Source organism: Pithys albifrons, chromosome 5, assembly GCF_047495875.1.
Source record: "Pithys albifrons albifrons isolate INPA30051 chromosome 5, PitAlb_v1, whole genome shotgun sequence".
NCBI classification, from domain to species: domain Eukaryota; kingdom Metazoa; phylum Chordata; class Aves; order Passeriformes; family Thamnophilidae; genus Pithys; species Pithys albifrons.
This window is the reverse complement of record NC_092462.1, coordinates 29,399,062-29,413,418: the sequence shown is the minus strand read 5'-3', so window position 1 is coordinate 29,413,418 and position 14,357 is coordinate 29,399,062. Positions and strand designations below refer to the sequence as shown.

The following is a 14,357-nucleotide window of genomic DNA, read 5'->3' as shown; positions in this document are numbered from 1 at the left end:
CCATCAGCTTACTTAGTTAAGAGTTGCTATATGTCTTTCCTGTGGCATCCCACACCTCTCTGAGCTGTCATCGGCCTGTTCAGATCTTTGTGATGAGAGGTAGAGAGACGAGTACTGGTTTCACGAGTTCATAGCTGGTGGGTTTCACAGGCTCTGCCTTTTCCTCACAAAGTATCTTCAGTTCTCCCACCCAGCACTGCATGCTGTGTGGCCCTTGATAGAGCTTCTTGCAGCAGAAAAATCACAGTAACAGCAAATTGCTTTAAAAGTTGCGGAGAGGAAAAGTAATAGTCTCTGGTATTTTCTGGCCACACTTGTTCAGAGGGCAGGCTGTTTTATGAGAGCTGCAGAGTCACTTAATTGCCATTGAAGGGGAAAATTATATCCATTGGCAAGTCTTTATGCTTCTGCTTACAATTTCAGTGGTCCTACCCACTCACTTCACTACCTGCTTTTTCATTTCTTAGCGGTATTGCACAAAAAAGTCTTCTAGTCAGAGGCAGGCAAAAATTTCATTTGCTAGTTTTCCCATTCTCTTATTTTCACTTTGGAGACTTCGAGGATGGGGTATTGGTGGAAGCTTGGCATTGTAAGTTCATTACTTTCATAGCCTGTGTAGAACAGTTGTCCCTTATGACACTCAGAATGCATTTTATTAATTACAGCTCTCATAAAGTATGATTGAAGAAAGAACAAACCTGTGCTGTGACAGATGGATTAAAAGTCTTGCAAGGAATTGCAAGAAAGAAAGTAAAACAATGAAGGCTTCTGCGTACAGACAGGGGTGGCTCAGTAGCACAACACATTGATCTTCAGAACTTCTAATACTGTGTCACAAATGTTGCAGCCCTGTAAATTTGCCAGTTCAAATTTGTCCATGAATATTTTTTTAATGTGGCATCAAGTATCATGTGTTTTCCTGCAGCTGACACAAATGTCATGGCATGTCCTTGGGGTGACTTGACAGAAATACAATTCTGTGCCTGATCCCAATTATTGATGTGCTGGTGAATGATCTGGTAGTGCACAGATATAGATGACTTTGAGCTGCAATATAAGCTGGTACCTGAAGAAGTGTGCTGATACATGGACACCAGAGGCAGAATGAGTTAAAGGAAAGAGAAACTACAGGGCTCTCTAGGTACCATTACCTGCAGCACTAAAAAGCAAATATGCCTTTTACCAGTGTCATGTGGATTAAGATGTTCTTGTGTTTTCCAGCATGTGGATATAGCAGCACTGTTGATCAAGTACAATACATGTGTAAATGCAACAGATAAATGGGCGTTCACACCGTTGCATGAAGCTGCACAAAAAGGAAGGACGCAGCTCTGTGCTCTGCTGTTAGCTCATGGAGCAGATCCAACCATGAAGAATCAAGAGGGTCAGACACCACTAGACCTGGCAACAGTAAGTTCATGTTAGCGTGCCAGCCACAGGCTGCTCTGGAAGATTTGTTCTGCATATTAAATTCTTTTCTATGGCCCCATGGCATCAAGCGGTCCTCGGCTTTCGTTGTGCTGAGGTGGAGAGACAAGAGCAGACTCAGAGTACCTGTTTGTGACTTTTTACCCATGGTTCCAGGCATTTTCCTTTGGCTGAGCTCATAATGTGGCTTGTGATTTAAGGTTTGCTTCTGCTTAAGGATTTAATCCTGGGAGCAATCTCCTGATTTCCAGAAAAAAAACTTTCTGAAATGTCCCTGATGATGGTCAGTCTGTGTACTGTTGGTGATTATTTCTTTGAACCTAGGAGGAACTCCACATGAGCCTTTAGAGGAATGGGATCATTTAGAGGATGATTCTGCTCAATGCCTCTGTATCATCTCTGTTCTTTTGGTTTTTTTTTATTAACTCCAGAACAATATTGTAAGATTTGTAGGTGGCTATGAAACTTTTCTGATACTGACATCTATAAACTTTCTTATTAGTGGTGGCTGGTTGAAAGGCCTAATAAGGTTCCATGAACCTGGTTAACCGATTTTGATAGAACAGATAACGCAACCAAATCAGATGCTGTGTCTGGTTACACTGCAAGTATCTTTTAAGATTATTAATTTATTTATGGAGAGCTCAAGAAATATCCTCCAGAGTAATCTGAGTTCTAGGAAACTTGCTTTTTGATGAAGGATGTGAAAATTATTTGATTTCTCTGAGGGGAAATGTCTTAATTATGTTCTACAAGAACTTGCAAGGAGGAAATTCCTGAAGATAAGGGTCTTGCTTAATTTAGTCAATAAAGGCTAAATCCTTTATTGGCTATGTTCATACTTCTCCTGAGCTCGCATCTTTGTTGTTTTCTATTCTAACACTATGAGATGTGATTATAGCAAAGGCAGTGGTAGTCTTTCCTATGAAACTGTGTTCCAGTGCAGAGTGCTTCACCTGAAGTTGAGCCTGACAGAGAAATTATGAGGTGGCATTTCCTGCTTTAGTTTCTGAAGGATTTCAGATAAAGTTGCTGCATTGTTCTTCCTAGGTTTAATGCCTATAAAGTCACTCTGGCAGAAAGGAAATTACATACCCTTAGAAATGGGAAGAACCTGATTCACCTGTGTCTGAGCAGTGAATCAAAATGTTCTTGCCACCATGAATTCCCCTGTAACAAAAGTTGGCATTTTTCTTTCTAATGAGGAACAAAGCAATTGATTAAAACAGAAGGAAAATTCTTTCCAGAAATTGGTGAGTTGTGATAATAGGACCTCATGTTGGATTTTCTTTCTGTTTTTCAGGCTGATGATATCCGAGCTTTGCTGATAGATGCGATGCCTCCAGAAGCTTTGCCTACATGCTTCAAGCCTCAAGCTACTGTTGTTAGTGCCTCTGTGATCTCGCCAGCATCCACGCCGTCCTGCCTCTCTGCAGCCAGCAGTATAGATAACCTCACAGGGCCACTGGCAGAACTAGCTGTAGGAGGGGCATCAAATGCTGGTGATGGAGCAGCAGGAACTGAAAGGAAGGAAGGAGAAGGTGCATTTGCTGCTGGACAAGTTTACATTGCCAGAAGTACAGTAGTTTAGTATCATGATAGGCCTTGTTTTATCTGGAAAGTGTTTCCAACTAGCTGGAAAATACTGTGCAGCCTGAACCGTTACCTACGTTTTAAACTGGCTGATGCTTTCTCTGTTTTAACATGTTCTGCTAGAAACACTGTTGACTGTTCATCTGTGTTTGCTGTCAGTGATTAGATCTGACTACAAAGACAGATCTGATTAGGTACCCAGGTGTTCGTTGTTGATTTTTTAAAGAAAATCAAGTGAGAATTATTTTGATGAAGGAGTTATGAGTGTGATGGCTGGGGGACTTTGCTGAGGCTTTTTAAATGCTTTGATTAATATCTGGAATCCTTGCTTTAGGTCAGCACCTAGGTGATCACAGCAAAAATACACCCACCTTCCTTTCCTTCTCTTTACAATATGAGCCTGTATTTGTCACAGATGGCTTGTGCTTTTAATAGTTATTCTGAAGAGAGAACAGTGATGAGCTTTGCACAGAGCTTTGACACAGTGAAAGTGGATTGTTTATTACAGGCACAGACAAGTTGATTGTAAAAAGAATCAGAGTTTGGAATTTTGAGGAAATCAGTGGTATTGCTTGATTTTTTTTTTTCTAAGTTCGTTTTTTGGCTTTTGTTAATTGAGATGCATAGGTTATAAAGACTTGTTTCTTCTCTTATAGTTTCTGGTCTTGACATGAACATTACCCAGTTCCTTAAAAGCCTGGGTCTTGAACACCTTCGGGACATCTTTGAGACAGAACAGGTAAGTGGCAAACTTCATGTATGTTTAACGATAAACTAACCTAATGAATTTGTATGACATTTTTGTTTTCTAATTGAAAAAGAGAAAGAAAAAACTTCCAACTTCACATCTATAGAAAAACAAGTATGCCCAAATTTTCTTGCAGTTTTCTGCAAATGAGTTGCCAGATACATTTATGGTGAAGTTGAGAAACCTATGAAAATATTTTTTGATTCAGGTGTCCAGTAGCTTTCACTTTCTTATATATACACTATGACTGTCAGTTTGTATTCTGAGAGTTATACTGGACCTTGTGAACTTTGAACATGATGGCTGAAATGAAGTTATGTTGGAATGTAACCTGCCCTTGTCCTTCAGCAGCCGTGACAACCAGGCAAGCTTTTTACCTCCTGTAGTGCTGCATGTGGTACTTTGGTTAGATCTAGGAAATACTCCAGTCTGACTATCTGCTGAAATAAAAATCTGGTTTGCAAGAGCATGGTCACACTAGAGAGTGCAGAAGCTACATTTCCTCTTAGGTTAGACCATGGCATTAACTGGGTTTTGCAGGCCTAACAAGTTTCAAAATACATTGAGAGATAGGGATAAAACCCTGCAGATTTATCAATAAGTCAGAGTATATGAAAGGAGTACAACTAATGTAACAGTTTCTCAAGGTTATATTATGTTTTAGAGAAGTACTTGTAATATATTTGCACACTTTTTATGTACTGTTTCTTAAATTTGACATGTTACATTTAAATGGATTTGTTTGCTTCAGTGAGATGAATGCACTGGTAGAAGTGAAAAGTGCAAGTGCAAGAGACTGAACTATGATGGTTGTGTTTCCATCCAGCCTGTGCTGCTAATCTTTTATTGAGGGACCAGGAAACAAAGATCTGAAATGTAATGTGTTGCTTACAGAAAGAAATCCAACTGTTTTTGTGAAATATTCTAGAAGGTATCACTCCAAAGTTAAAATACCATACATTTGTTCCCCCTCCTTATATATAAAGCATAAGCTCTTTTCTGTAATTTGAAACTCTTTCTATTAAGAAGGAAACCAATCTCAAACGAGTTTATACTTGTTTTTACAAGGACTGCAGTACCTTCATGTGCACCTTTTCACCTTGGCTCTAGCCTCCTCCTGATGCCTTCTAGTATTTTGGTTTTTCTGTATTTTTAATGTTCTGCTGCACATGATGAATATCTGCAGTGGCTTTTACACAGCAATCCCAATGGGATTGTTTTCTCCTCAGTTAGACGAATGTTCAGTGTAGATATTAATTCCTTGCTTGAGATGTTTTCTTTTGAATTAATGATATTCAGTTTGTAGTGGACAGAGTTCATACCTGCACTTCAAACTGTGCTAGTAATACAACTTCTTTTGAATCAGGTTTTATGGTTTCCCATTATTTGCTGAGCTTCCCACTCTAGTTTGATGTGTAAATTTGGAAGTAGATTTTATGCAGTTATTTCCTCCAGTTGAAATATTTCTGGTTTTCACAAAATCACCACAGAGCACAATTGATTTATAGTGCACACTACTTTTTTTAGCCTTTATCTCCTGTTCTTTACAAAAATGTTCATTTGACATCATGTTTTATTACCTTATTGCTTCCACCATTAATCCCCATGGCCTTGAAATTTAAAACGTTGTCAGGTGATTGTAGAGGTATTCGTGTATTGCAAGCAAATGAATAGTTGAATATGTCCTCACAATTAAAATTATTTCCAAAAATAGTAGAATAGTTGGGCATGACTTAACATAGCTGATCCACTGGTTTGATACACATGCAAGTGCACATGTGTATATAGATAAGCAGTAGTAGCACACACTGTAACAATGTTGATGTGAAAAGACGTTTACTAGTAAGCTTATAGAAAAATAATTTCTGCTTATGCAGTGAAAATAATGAATTGCACCACATTGTAAAATGTGAAATGCTTCAAAAATGTTCCCATATTTGTCCCAGCATTTCCATGCATCCTCCTTCTACCTAAGTAAAAATGTTTGAGAGCCTTCTGTGTGAACCAGCTCCTCTTAGCTGGTGTAAAAGAAATAAAAGTTCTGCACAGCTTCTCAGTGTAGCAGCTGGTGTGGTCCTGTGATAGGAAGAGGTTTGCCAGAAGGTGGCAGCAATTAGAAATGAAGCAAAGCATTAAAAATATATGTGTTCTTGGTTGCACCCTGAATATATTCCATTTTCTAAACTGATAGATTTTCAGCCTTGGAAGTTGGGCCAGACTTGGCAAATGACTTTTGTGGTTTTTCACCTTTCCAGATAACCCTGGATGTGTTGGCAGACATGGGGCATGAGGAGCTTAAGGAGATTGGGATCAATGCATATGGACATCGCCACAAATTAATAAAAGGCGTGGAAAGACTTCTAGGAGGGCAGCAAGGTAAATAATGGCACTTTTACTGGTTAGTCAAAGTGTAGCTTACAACAGGCTCCCAGAAGTCACCTTCTCTAAATGGAGGCATTGTCACCAGGACTTGAAAGAATCCACATGCCAGGAAAGTGTATTTGCTGGCAGACCTGGTGGCTGAGTGGGTTGCCACAGGTAATATATTGAGGAGATCCTGAACTGAGTGATCACTTGCCTTTCCAGAGAACAGACCCACCCTGAGGCAGCCTTGGAAGCTACGCCCATTTCATGGTACACCCCAGGCAGGAGCTTCTGTATTGATTTGCCCTACATCCTACCCCTAGGCCAGTTACATCCTGAAGGGTGGACCTGATGGATGGAGTCTTAGCTGCCCCACACTTCTGAGATGCTTCTATTGAAAACGGAAGCAGTAAAGGGCAATTATGTCTCACATGCATTTTATTTCTCTCTTGTGAAGCTCTGCTGCTAATGAAAGCCCTTTTATCTTTTTGAGGTTGTGCTTCTGCCTTGTGTTTATTTTGCATTTCCTGCTGTACTGGGGTTGTTTAAGAAGAATAATGATGATGATCGATACAAATAGAGCTGGTAGTGGTTTTTCCTGTTGATTTTTGCTCCTTTTTATTCCTTCTATTTGCAGGCACCAATCCTTACTTGACTTTCCACTGTGTGAGTCAGGGGACCATTCTCCTTGACCTTGCTCCTGATGATAAGGAGTATCAGTCTGTAGAAGAGGAGGTAATCCAAGTCCCTTTCTTATTGCTTCAGTGGCTGTATATTTCTCTTTTCGCTTACAACCCGTCAGACCTGAAGTGTGCAATGCATGTTGAAAGTGATAAACTAGGCTTTGGTATGTGAATTGACTTCAATGACTTGAAGTTTAGGGCTCTTCATTTGTCTTTTCATATAAGAGCAATGATAGAAATTATTTTGCTGTATCCTGCCAGTTTTTTAATAAGTGATCTGTTCACTTACTTAGTGTTATCCCAATTTGCTTTCTTGTTGTGTTTTGGACGTTGTCTCAGATGTTGCCTCATAGGAAGGGTTTTCACAGCTTTCCATGGATAGGTAGACCTGTGGAAATCTAAAGCTTTGTGTAAAGCCCAAGAGATCAAGACCTTGCAATTCTCTAAGCATTTTCTGTGCTCAAGCTGTTTCTGCAAGTGAACCATCTTGTTTTCTCTTGTCCAGTGGCTTAGTTAATATGTAACCCAGATAAACAGCTCTCAGATAGTTGAGAATTGCCTGTAATTTTGCCTCCCACACACACATGCTCTTGTATTTAAGTAAACTGCAAGCAGATACCATCTTGAAAGCAAAAATAACAGAAAAGAGATTTTCTGAAGAGTTTTATTTGGGAAAAACTCCGTTTTACTGTGCATTGGCTGTTTGTGTTGTGTTCCTACACTGTAGCACAGAAGTGTTTGGAGTCTTTTTAGAAGTCTAGATATTCAGTATTGCTGCCAGTTTAGCCAGGAATATTTCTTTATTAGTAACTTCATAAACTGGAGTTTGTGCAGATCTTTTTTATAAACTTTTCTGACAGAAAGGGTCACTTGTCTGCCATAGTAAATTGGGATGTTTATTTGAACTGTTACTAAATATTGCTGCTGTAGCTATAAATACCTCAGGAAAAGACACAATGAAACCATTAAAATTCTCAAGATGTGCTAATGACTTAGGACAGTACAAGCATTTTCCTATCATTAAGAAGTGCAAACTAAACTCACTAAAATCACGTTTGTTATTACGTCAAAATGATACTTTTGTATATTCATGTTCAAAGATTGCTTTTTTCCTAATCTGAAAGAGATTTTCTAGTTTCATATAATTTGGATAGCAAGTGCCATTATTCTCCTTTTTCCTGTGTAGATTTTTATTACAAGATTGGATAATTGCATCATCCAACTTCTCTACTGTGGAACAGCATAGCAGGTTGGGTGCTTGAGAAATTGAGGTGTACCTCAGTTTAAAATTGGCCAGTTTGGGTTTTTTTTACACATTTTAATTCATTTTCCATCAAGATTCCTGTTGCTGTCAGTGATACACTGAGACACTGCACAGATACTTTGCCTTGCTGTCAAGCTTTTGTGCTGAACATTCAGTTGTGTTCTTTTATGTAGATGCAAAGTACAATCCGGGAGCATCGAGATGGTGGAAATGCTGGTGGGATTTTCAACAGATACAATGTCATCAGGGTAAGTTTCAAACCCTCTAATTTTATGTGATAAAGTATGTTAGTATTTATGCCAGCACCCTTTTTGTATTTAAAGTTCTTTCTTGAAATGATATTTAGGAACAGAGTTAAAGCAAGTGCTAAATGCTAAAAATAGACTTACTGTGTGCTCTGTACATTGAATGAGGGAGAGATGTCAATCTGAGCTCTTAAAAGAGTCTGAAGAACTGATGTTGAAGACAGAAGTGGTGAAGAATCTGACTTTCTAACAATCAGGTTGAATTTCAGAGGTCTTTAAGTTCTGTATTTGACTGTGCATCCCAGATCTGTTTTTTTGCTCAGCGTAGTCTTTTCTTACCTTTTTAAAGAAGATTTGGGGGCCGGGAGGGTGAAAGGATAATCATGACATTAAATATAAAGTTTCTATCTCCCTATATAATCTTCCATCTTGACACTACCTTCTTTGCCCTTGCCAACTAGAAAACTACGTTTTACAAGCCCTGGTATTTCAGAAACTAGAGTGTTGTCTTTCTGAGGGAAAGTACACTTTCTGTTGCTTTTTTGTGGGAGAAGGAAGTAGAGGAAATCAGAACAGAACTGGGTTTCTGAGCTTCAGGAAACCCACGGTGCCTGTCTGTTTGAAAAGTAAACCTGTGCACAGCCTTTGCTACTTGATCCAGTAGATCACATGTGCTGAAGTAAACTGCTACCATCCTACTCCCAACCAAAGGTAAAGTCCCTTACAGAAACCACGGTAGTATTAGAGCATGTGGCTGAAATGATATATGAAGACAGATTAAAGAGGACATCTCTGTATTTTTTCCTCAGAAGTTGTTTTCTGTTCATAAAAAATAAACATAAACTAAACAGCAAGGTTCAGAAAGCTAGACCAGATTGGCCAACAGAGCTCAAAACAGAGAGAGAAGGAGCTTCGGACAGTTTCTGGTTTCTTGTGGTATTGCAGGCTTTGAGAGAAAAAGCCTGAAAGTTATCCTTAAACCTGATAATTTGAACTGCAATTTCACAGTAGTTTTAACCATTTGTAAGCATGTGCTACAGAGTTGTTTGAAAGACTTCACCCTTGTGTGCAGAACAGCCATGGGGTTTCTTTATACCATTCACATGTGGAATTTATGTGAACTCTCTGAAACTGTATTCCATTTCAATTGCAATTCAAGTGTGGTTGGACCTATTGTACCACTGCAGATTCAAAAGGTGGTGAACAAGAAGTTGCGGGAGAGATTCTGTCACAGACAGAAGGAGGTCTCGGAGGAGAATCATAATCATCACAATGAACGCATGTTGTTTCATGGTAGGAAGTAGTGTCTTTTTGTCTGTATTGGAATTTAATAAAAACCCCTAAACCTTACAAGGACCTACAGGCACTGTTAATGTTGCAAACCATCCTATACCAGTAATTGTATTTCTACACTTTAAATGCAGGGGGTATGTTGGGGATGTGGGAGTAGTGGAGTTAGTCTGTATGGTTTCTACAGTTCAAAAAGCTACACTGGATAAAAAAATACTTGTTGTTATTTCAAGAAAAAGGAAGGTTTTTTGCTAAGCAATATCTTAGCCATTTCCGGTAAAGCTGCTGGGAGGATGTTACATTGCTGTGACAAAGACGTGGTATCTCCTGAATGAGCAGAGCAGCACACAGTAAAAACGTTTTACCCTGGCACTGATTCAGCCCAGCATCAGGGAAAGGAATCAAAACCAGCCATGAGTTTCAGCAAGATTTCTTTAGAAGTGCCTACAAATGGCAGTTGCCTGAAGGTCCTTCTGTCCTACATTCTTCTGTGATTCTATATAGGAAATCAGTTTTGGGTATAGCCGTCCTGACACCTTGCCCCATGTTAAGCAGTACTGACTGCTGAAGAAGGTGTGCATTGACAAGATAAATTGCACTGAAATGTGAGTAGGGGGAAATCCTTTTAATGAGATCCGTGAAATGAGTAAGAAATGAGTCACACGTGGGATTTTGGTATATAATGATAAATCCCACGCATCACTGCATCCTGCTGGATATCGCCCCCTTCCAGCTGACTGAGCATGCTTTCTGGTATTTAATGGTCTATTTGAGGCAGATAAACTCTTGACATAGAGTCCTGTGTTACTACAGAACTTAACAAGTATGTATCTTTGTGTCATTCCGTTCTAGGGTCTCCTTTTATTAATGCTATCATTCACAAAGGATTTGATGAAAGACATGCATACATTGGAGGAATGTTTGGAGCTGGAATTTACTTCGCTGAGAACTCCTCAAAAAGCAACCAATATGTGTATGGAATAGGGGGAGGAACAGGCTGTCCCACACACAAAGACAGGTCCTGTTATATCTGCCACAGGTATGAGTCCAGCAGTTTTCCATACATAATTCTGGCTGTCCTGGTTTTTATGATCCTGGCACAGGATGACTTGTAGGGAAATAATGGCCTCTTGAGCTTGGTTGTGGCAGGAAAAATGTAGTTTTCCATTTGTCAAGGCTGAACAAAAAAAGATATAAATGCAGCAAGTCCCACAGGAAGGTCAAAAATTACATCTACACATGCAGTGAGTATAAATCAAAGTGAGCTGTGGTCAGGAAAGAGGCTTGAAACAGCAAGTTTGAAAATGAAGAGTCAGGGGAAAATAGCAATTAAACTCCAGGCACTCTCAGAACAAAACTGCAGTGCAAAGTGGTGGTCAGCGGTACAGGGTTGTACTATGTGTCAGATAATTTTGGAGGTAGTGAGGAAAACTTCATCACAGCTTTGTTTTGTACTGGAGTAGATCAGTGCATTTCTCACACTTTGACACCTGTCCATACCCTGCTGATAAGAACACAGAATGTTTCATCTTCTTTCAACAGCTTCATATGAAGCTAACTAGAACAGGCCTCCATGTGAGGGCTAAACGAAGTGTGTATTTTCCCTTCTGTGTGTCATGAAAGATTTTTTGTAGCAGGTTTTATACAGTCATAGAACTGGTTTCTAAAAGTGTTTCTCTAAAAAGCCATGAGAAATTAGTTGTAAGAAAATAAAAGACTGAAATTGTTCTGGAAGCATACAACTCCTAGTAAAATATATGAAAATAATGCTTTCTTTTTCCTTTTAGACAAATGCTGTTCTGTAGAGTGACCCTTGGAAAATCCTTTCTTCAGTTCAGCACAATGAAAATGGCTCATGCTCCTCCAGGGCACCATTCTGTTATCGGCAGGCCAAGCGTGAATGGACTTGCATACGCTGAATATGTTATCTATAGAGGAGAACAGGTATGTGGGTTAGCAAGGACTAGGTGTATGGAAGGACAGAGAGCTGGAGAGGGGATGAGGGTGGTTTCCAGACCAAGTGTGCTGTGATAACCTGGTTCATTAGATTTTTTTGTTTTTCATTTAAATGTGGAAATAAATAGTGAACTGCATCTAACCAGCAAATGGTACTCCTATCCACTGAGCTGCTCTGATTTATACCATGCAGAATTGCCTAATTTTCCTTGTGGAGCACTGCTATAGCCTATTAAGATGGTACTTTCTCTCAATAGGCTCACTTTCTCCCATCCCATTTCACTGGCATTACTACAGTATCAATGTCATATGCATTTCTGGGGCTCTTGTACATCTTGAGGATTATGGGCTTTTTACCTGTAAATTCCCAGCAGTGACTACCCTTAAATGGTAGATGGAGCAGCACAGCAATCTTCAGAAGCTGATTTTTTAAATCTGAATAATTCAGCTAGACCCTGACTATAGAAAAGTGGTTTTCTTACTATACTGGGTGGCTTCAGGACCACTGGATGAAGCTGAATAGCCACAAGTCTGTGGGGCCTGATGACATGCATCCCAAGGTCCTGAGGGAGCTGGCTGATGTTGTTGCACTCTTCATAACATTTGAAAAGTCCCTGGAGGACAGACGACGAACCCAGTGACTGGAAAAAGAGAAACATCACTCCTATTTTTGAAAAGGGGAGAAAAGTAGACCTGGGAAACTACAGACAAGTGAGCCTCACCCCTGTGCCTGGGAAGATCATGAAACAGATCCTCATGGAAGCAATGCTAAGGCACATAAAAGTCAGGGAGGTGATCCAAGACAGCCAGCACAGCTTCAGTAAGAGCCTGACCAATCTAATGACCTTCTGTGATGGAGTGACTGCAATGGCTGATGAGGGAAGATGGACTGATGTCATCTACTTGTCATGTCCCACATGACATCCTTATCTCCAAGTTTGAAGGATGGACTATTTGGTGGATAAGGAATTGGCAGGATGGTGCAGCCAGAGGACTGTGGTCAGTGAAGGCTGGTGATGAGAGGTGTCGCTCAGAGCTCTGTCTTGAGACCGATGCTCTTTAATATCTATCAGTGACACGGACATGAAGGTCAAGTGCACCTTCAGCAAGTTTGCAGATGACATGAAGATGAGCTGTGCAGCTGACACAAAAGAAGGACAGGATGCCATCCAGAGGGACCTGGACATGCTTGAGAAGCAGGCCCACAAAAACTTCGTAAGGTTCATTGCAGGGCATTCCCAGACATGAGTACAGACTGGGAGATGAACTCATTTGAGTGCAAGCCCTGTGGAGAAGGACATGGATGATCTGGTGACAAAAAGCTGTACGTGAGCCAACAATGTACGCTCATGTCCCAGAAAACCAACGACATCCTGGGCCGCATCAAAAGAGGAGTGGCCAGCAGGTCAAAGTAGTTGATTCTCCCGCTGTACTCTGCCCTCATGAAACCCCACCTGGAGTGCTGTGTCCAACTGTGGGATCCTCAGCACAGGAAGTTAGAGTGGTTCCAGAGGAGGGCCACAAAGATGATCAGGGAGATGGAACACCTCCCCTCTGAGGAAAGGATGAGAGAATTGGGATTGTTCAGCCTGAAGAAGGCTGCAGGGAGACCTTATAAAAGCCCTCCAGTACCTACAGGAGGGTTATAAAAAAAGAGGGAGAGCAATTTTTTACGCAGGCGCATAGTGGTGGGACATAGGGGCAGCCATTTTAAACTGAAAGAGGAGGAATTTAGATGAGATGAAATTATTTACTCAGAGGGTAGGGAGGCCCTAGAACAGGTTGCCCTGAGAAGCTGTGGATGCTCCATTCCTGGAAGTGTACAAGGCTAGGCTAGATGGGGCTTTGAACAATCTGATCTTGTGGAAGGTGTCCCTGCCCATGGCAGGAGGGCTGGAACTAGGTGATCTTTAAAGATCCTTTCTACCCAAACCATTCTATGATAAGACTATATAATAAGTTCAGGTTCACAGGAATCTTGGGGAGGTCTCACTGGCCAGCCTCTTGTTGACACTGAATCCAGGCCAGATTGTTGAGGACTTGTTTCACCAGGCAGGTCTTGGAGGCCTCAGCAAATGGTGTTTCACAGCCTCCTACAGCAGCTTGTTCCTTTGATTACTTATTCTCAGAGTTAACAAATATATTCTTTGTAGCCAGCAGAAATCTTCCCTGTTCTGATTCATCTCATTCTCCTGCTGCACATCTCAGGAAAGTCTGTCTGTTTTCTCAGTAGCCTTCCATACATGATGGAAGATTGCTGTGAGGTCCTGCAAAGCCTTCTCTTTTCTGAAACTGAACAACCCCATCTCCCTCAGCCTCTTCTTGTGTATCCTGTGCTCTCTCCCCTTGACTATCTTATTGGTCCTTTGTTAAACTTGTCTCCAGCTTGGCATCTTTCTTGTATTGGAGGGCCCAAAAGTTGTGTGCAGTTTTCTGGCTGTGACAAAATGAGTACTGAATAAACAGCAGTCACTGCTACATTGCTGCTGATGTACCACAGAATGCTGGTACCCTTTATTGCTGCCAGGACATGCTGTGGATTCTGCTTTAGCTTGCTGTCACCCAAGGACTCTCAGCACCTTTTCAGCACGGTGGCTTCCCATCCCACAGTGTTACAAGGACTTCATCCCAGGTGCATTTGCCCTTGCTGGATTTCATGAGCTTTCTGTAGGCCCAGTCTCCTCTCATCTCTAGGTTCCTCTGAATGGGGCTCTGCCCTCAAGCAACTTCAGCTTTGTTCTGGGACTGAATCATCTATGAGCTGTCTTCAGAAAACACTGGACAGA

At 40.8% G+C, this 14,357-nt stretch overlaps 1 protein-coding gene across 1 annotated transcript in view; it reads left to right on the top strand.

Moving 5' to 3' along the window:
• TNKS (tankyrase) overlaps positions 1–14,357 on the top strand; it is a 135,044-nt gene that overhangs the window by 114,635 nt on the left and 6,052 nt on the right. Inside the window, exons 18-26 of the mRNA XM_071556071.1 lie at positions 1,222–1,410; positions 2,732–2,969; positions 3,678–3,760; positions 6,025–6,145; positions 6,771–6,868; positions 8,254–8,328; positions 9,513–9,618; positions 10,468–10,654; positions 11,403–11,559. Of these exons, the coding sequence (XP_071412172.1) occupies positions 1,222–1,410; positions 2,732–2,969; positions 3,678–3,760; positions 6,025–6,145; positions 6,771–6,868; positions 8,254–8,328; positions 9,513–9,618; positions 10,468–10,654; positions 11,403–11,559 (1,254 nt within the window). The remainder of the gene's footprint in view (positions 1–1,221; positions 1,411–2,731; positions 2,970–3,677; positions 3,761–6,024; positions 6,146–6,770; positions 6,869–8,253; positions 8,329–9,512; positions 9,619–10,467; positions 10,655–11,402; positions 11,560–14,357) is intronic.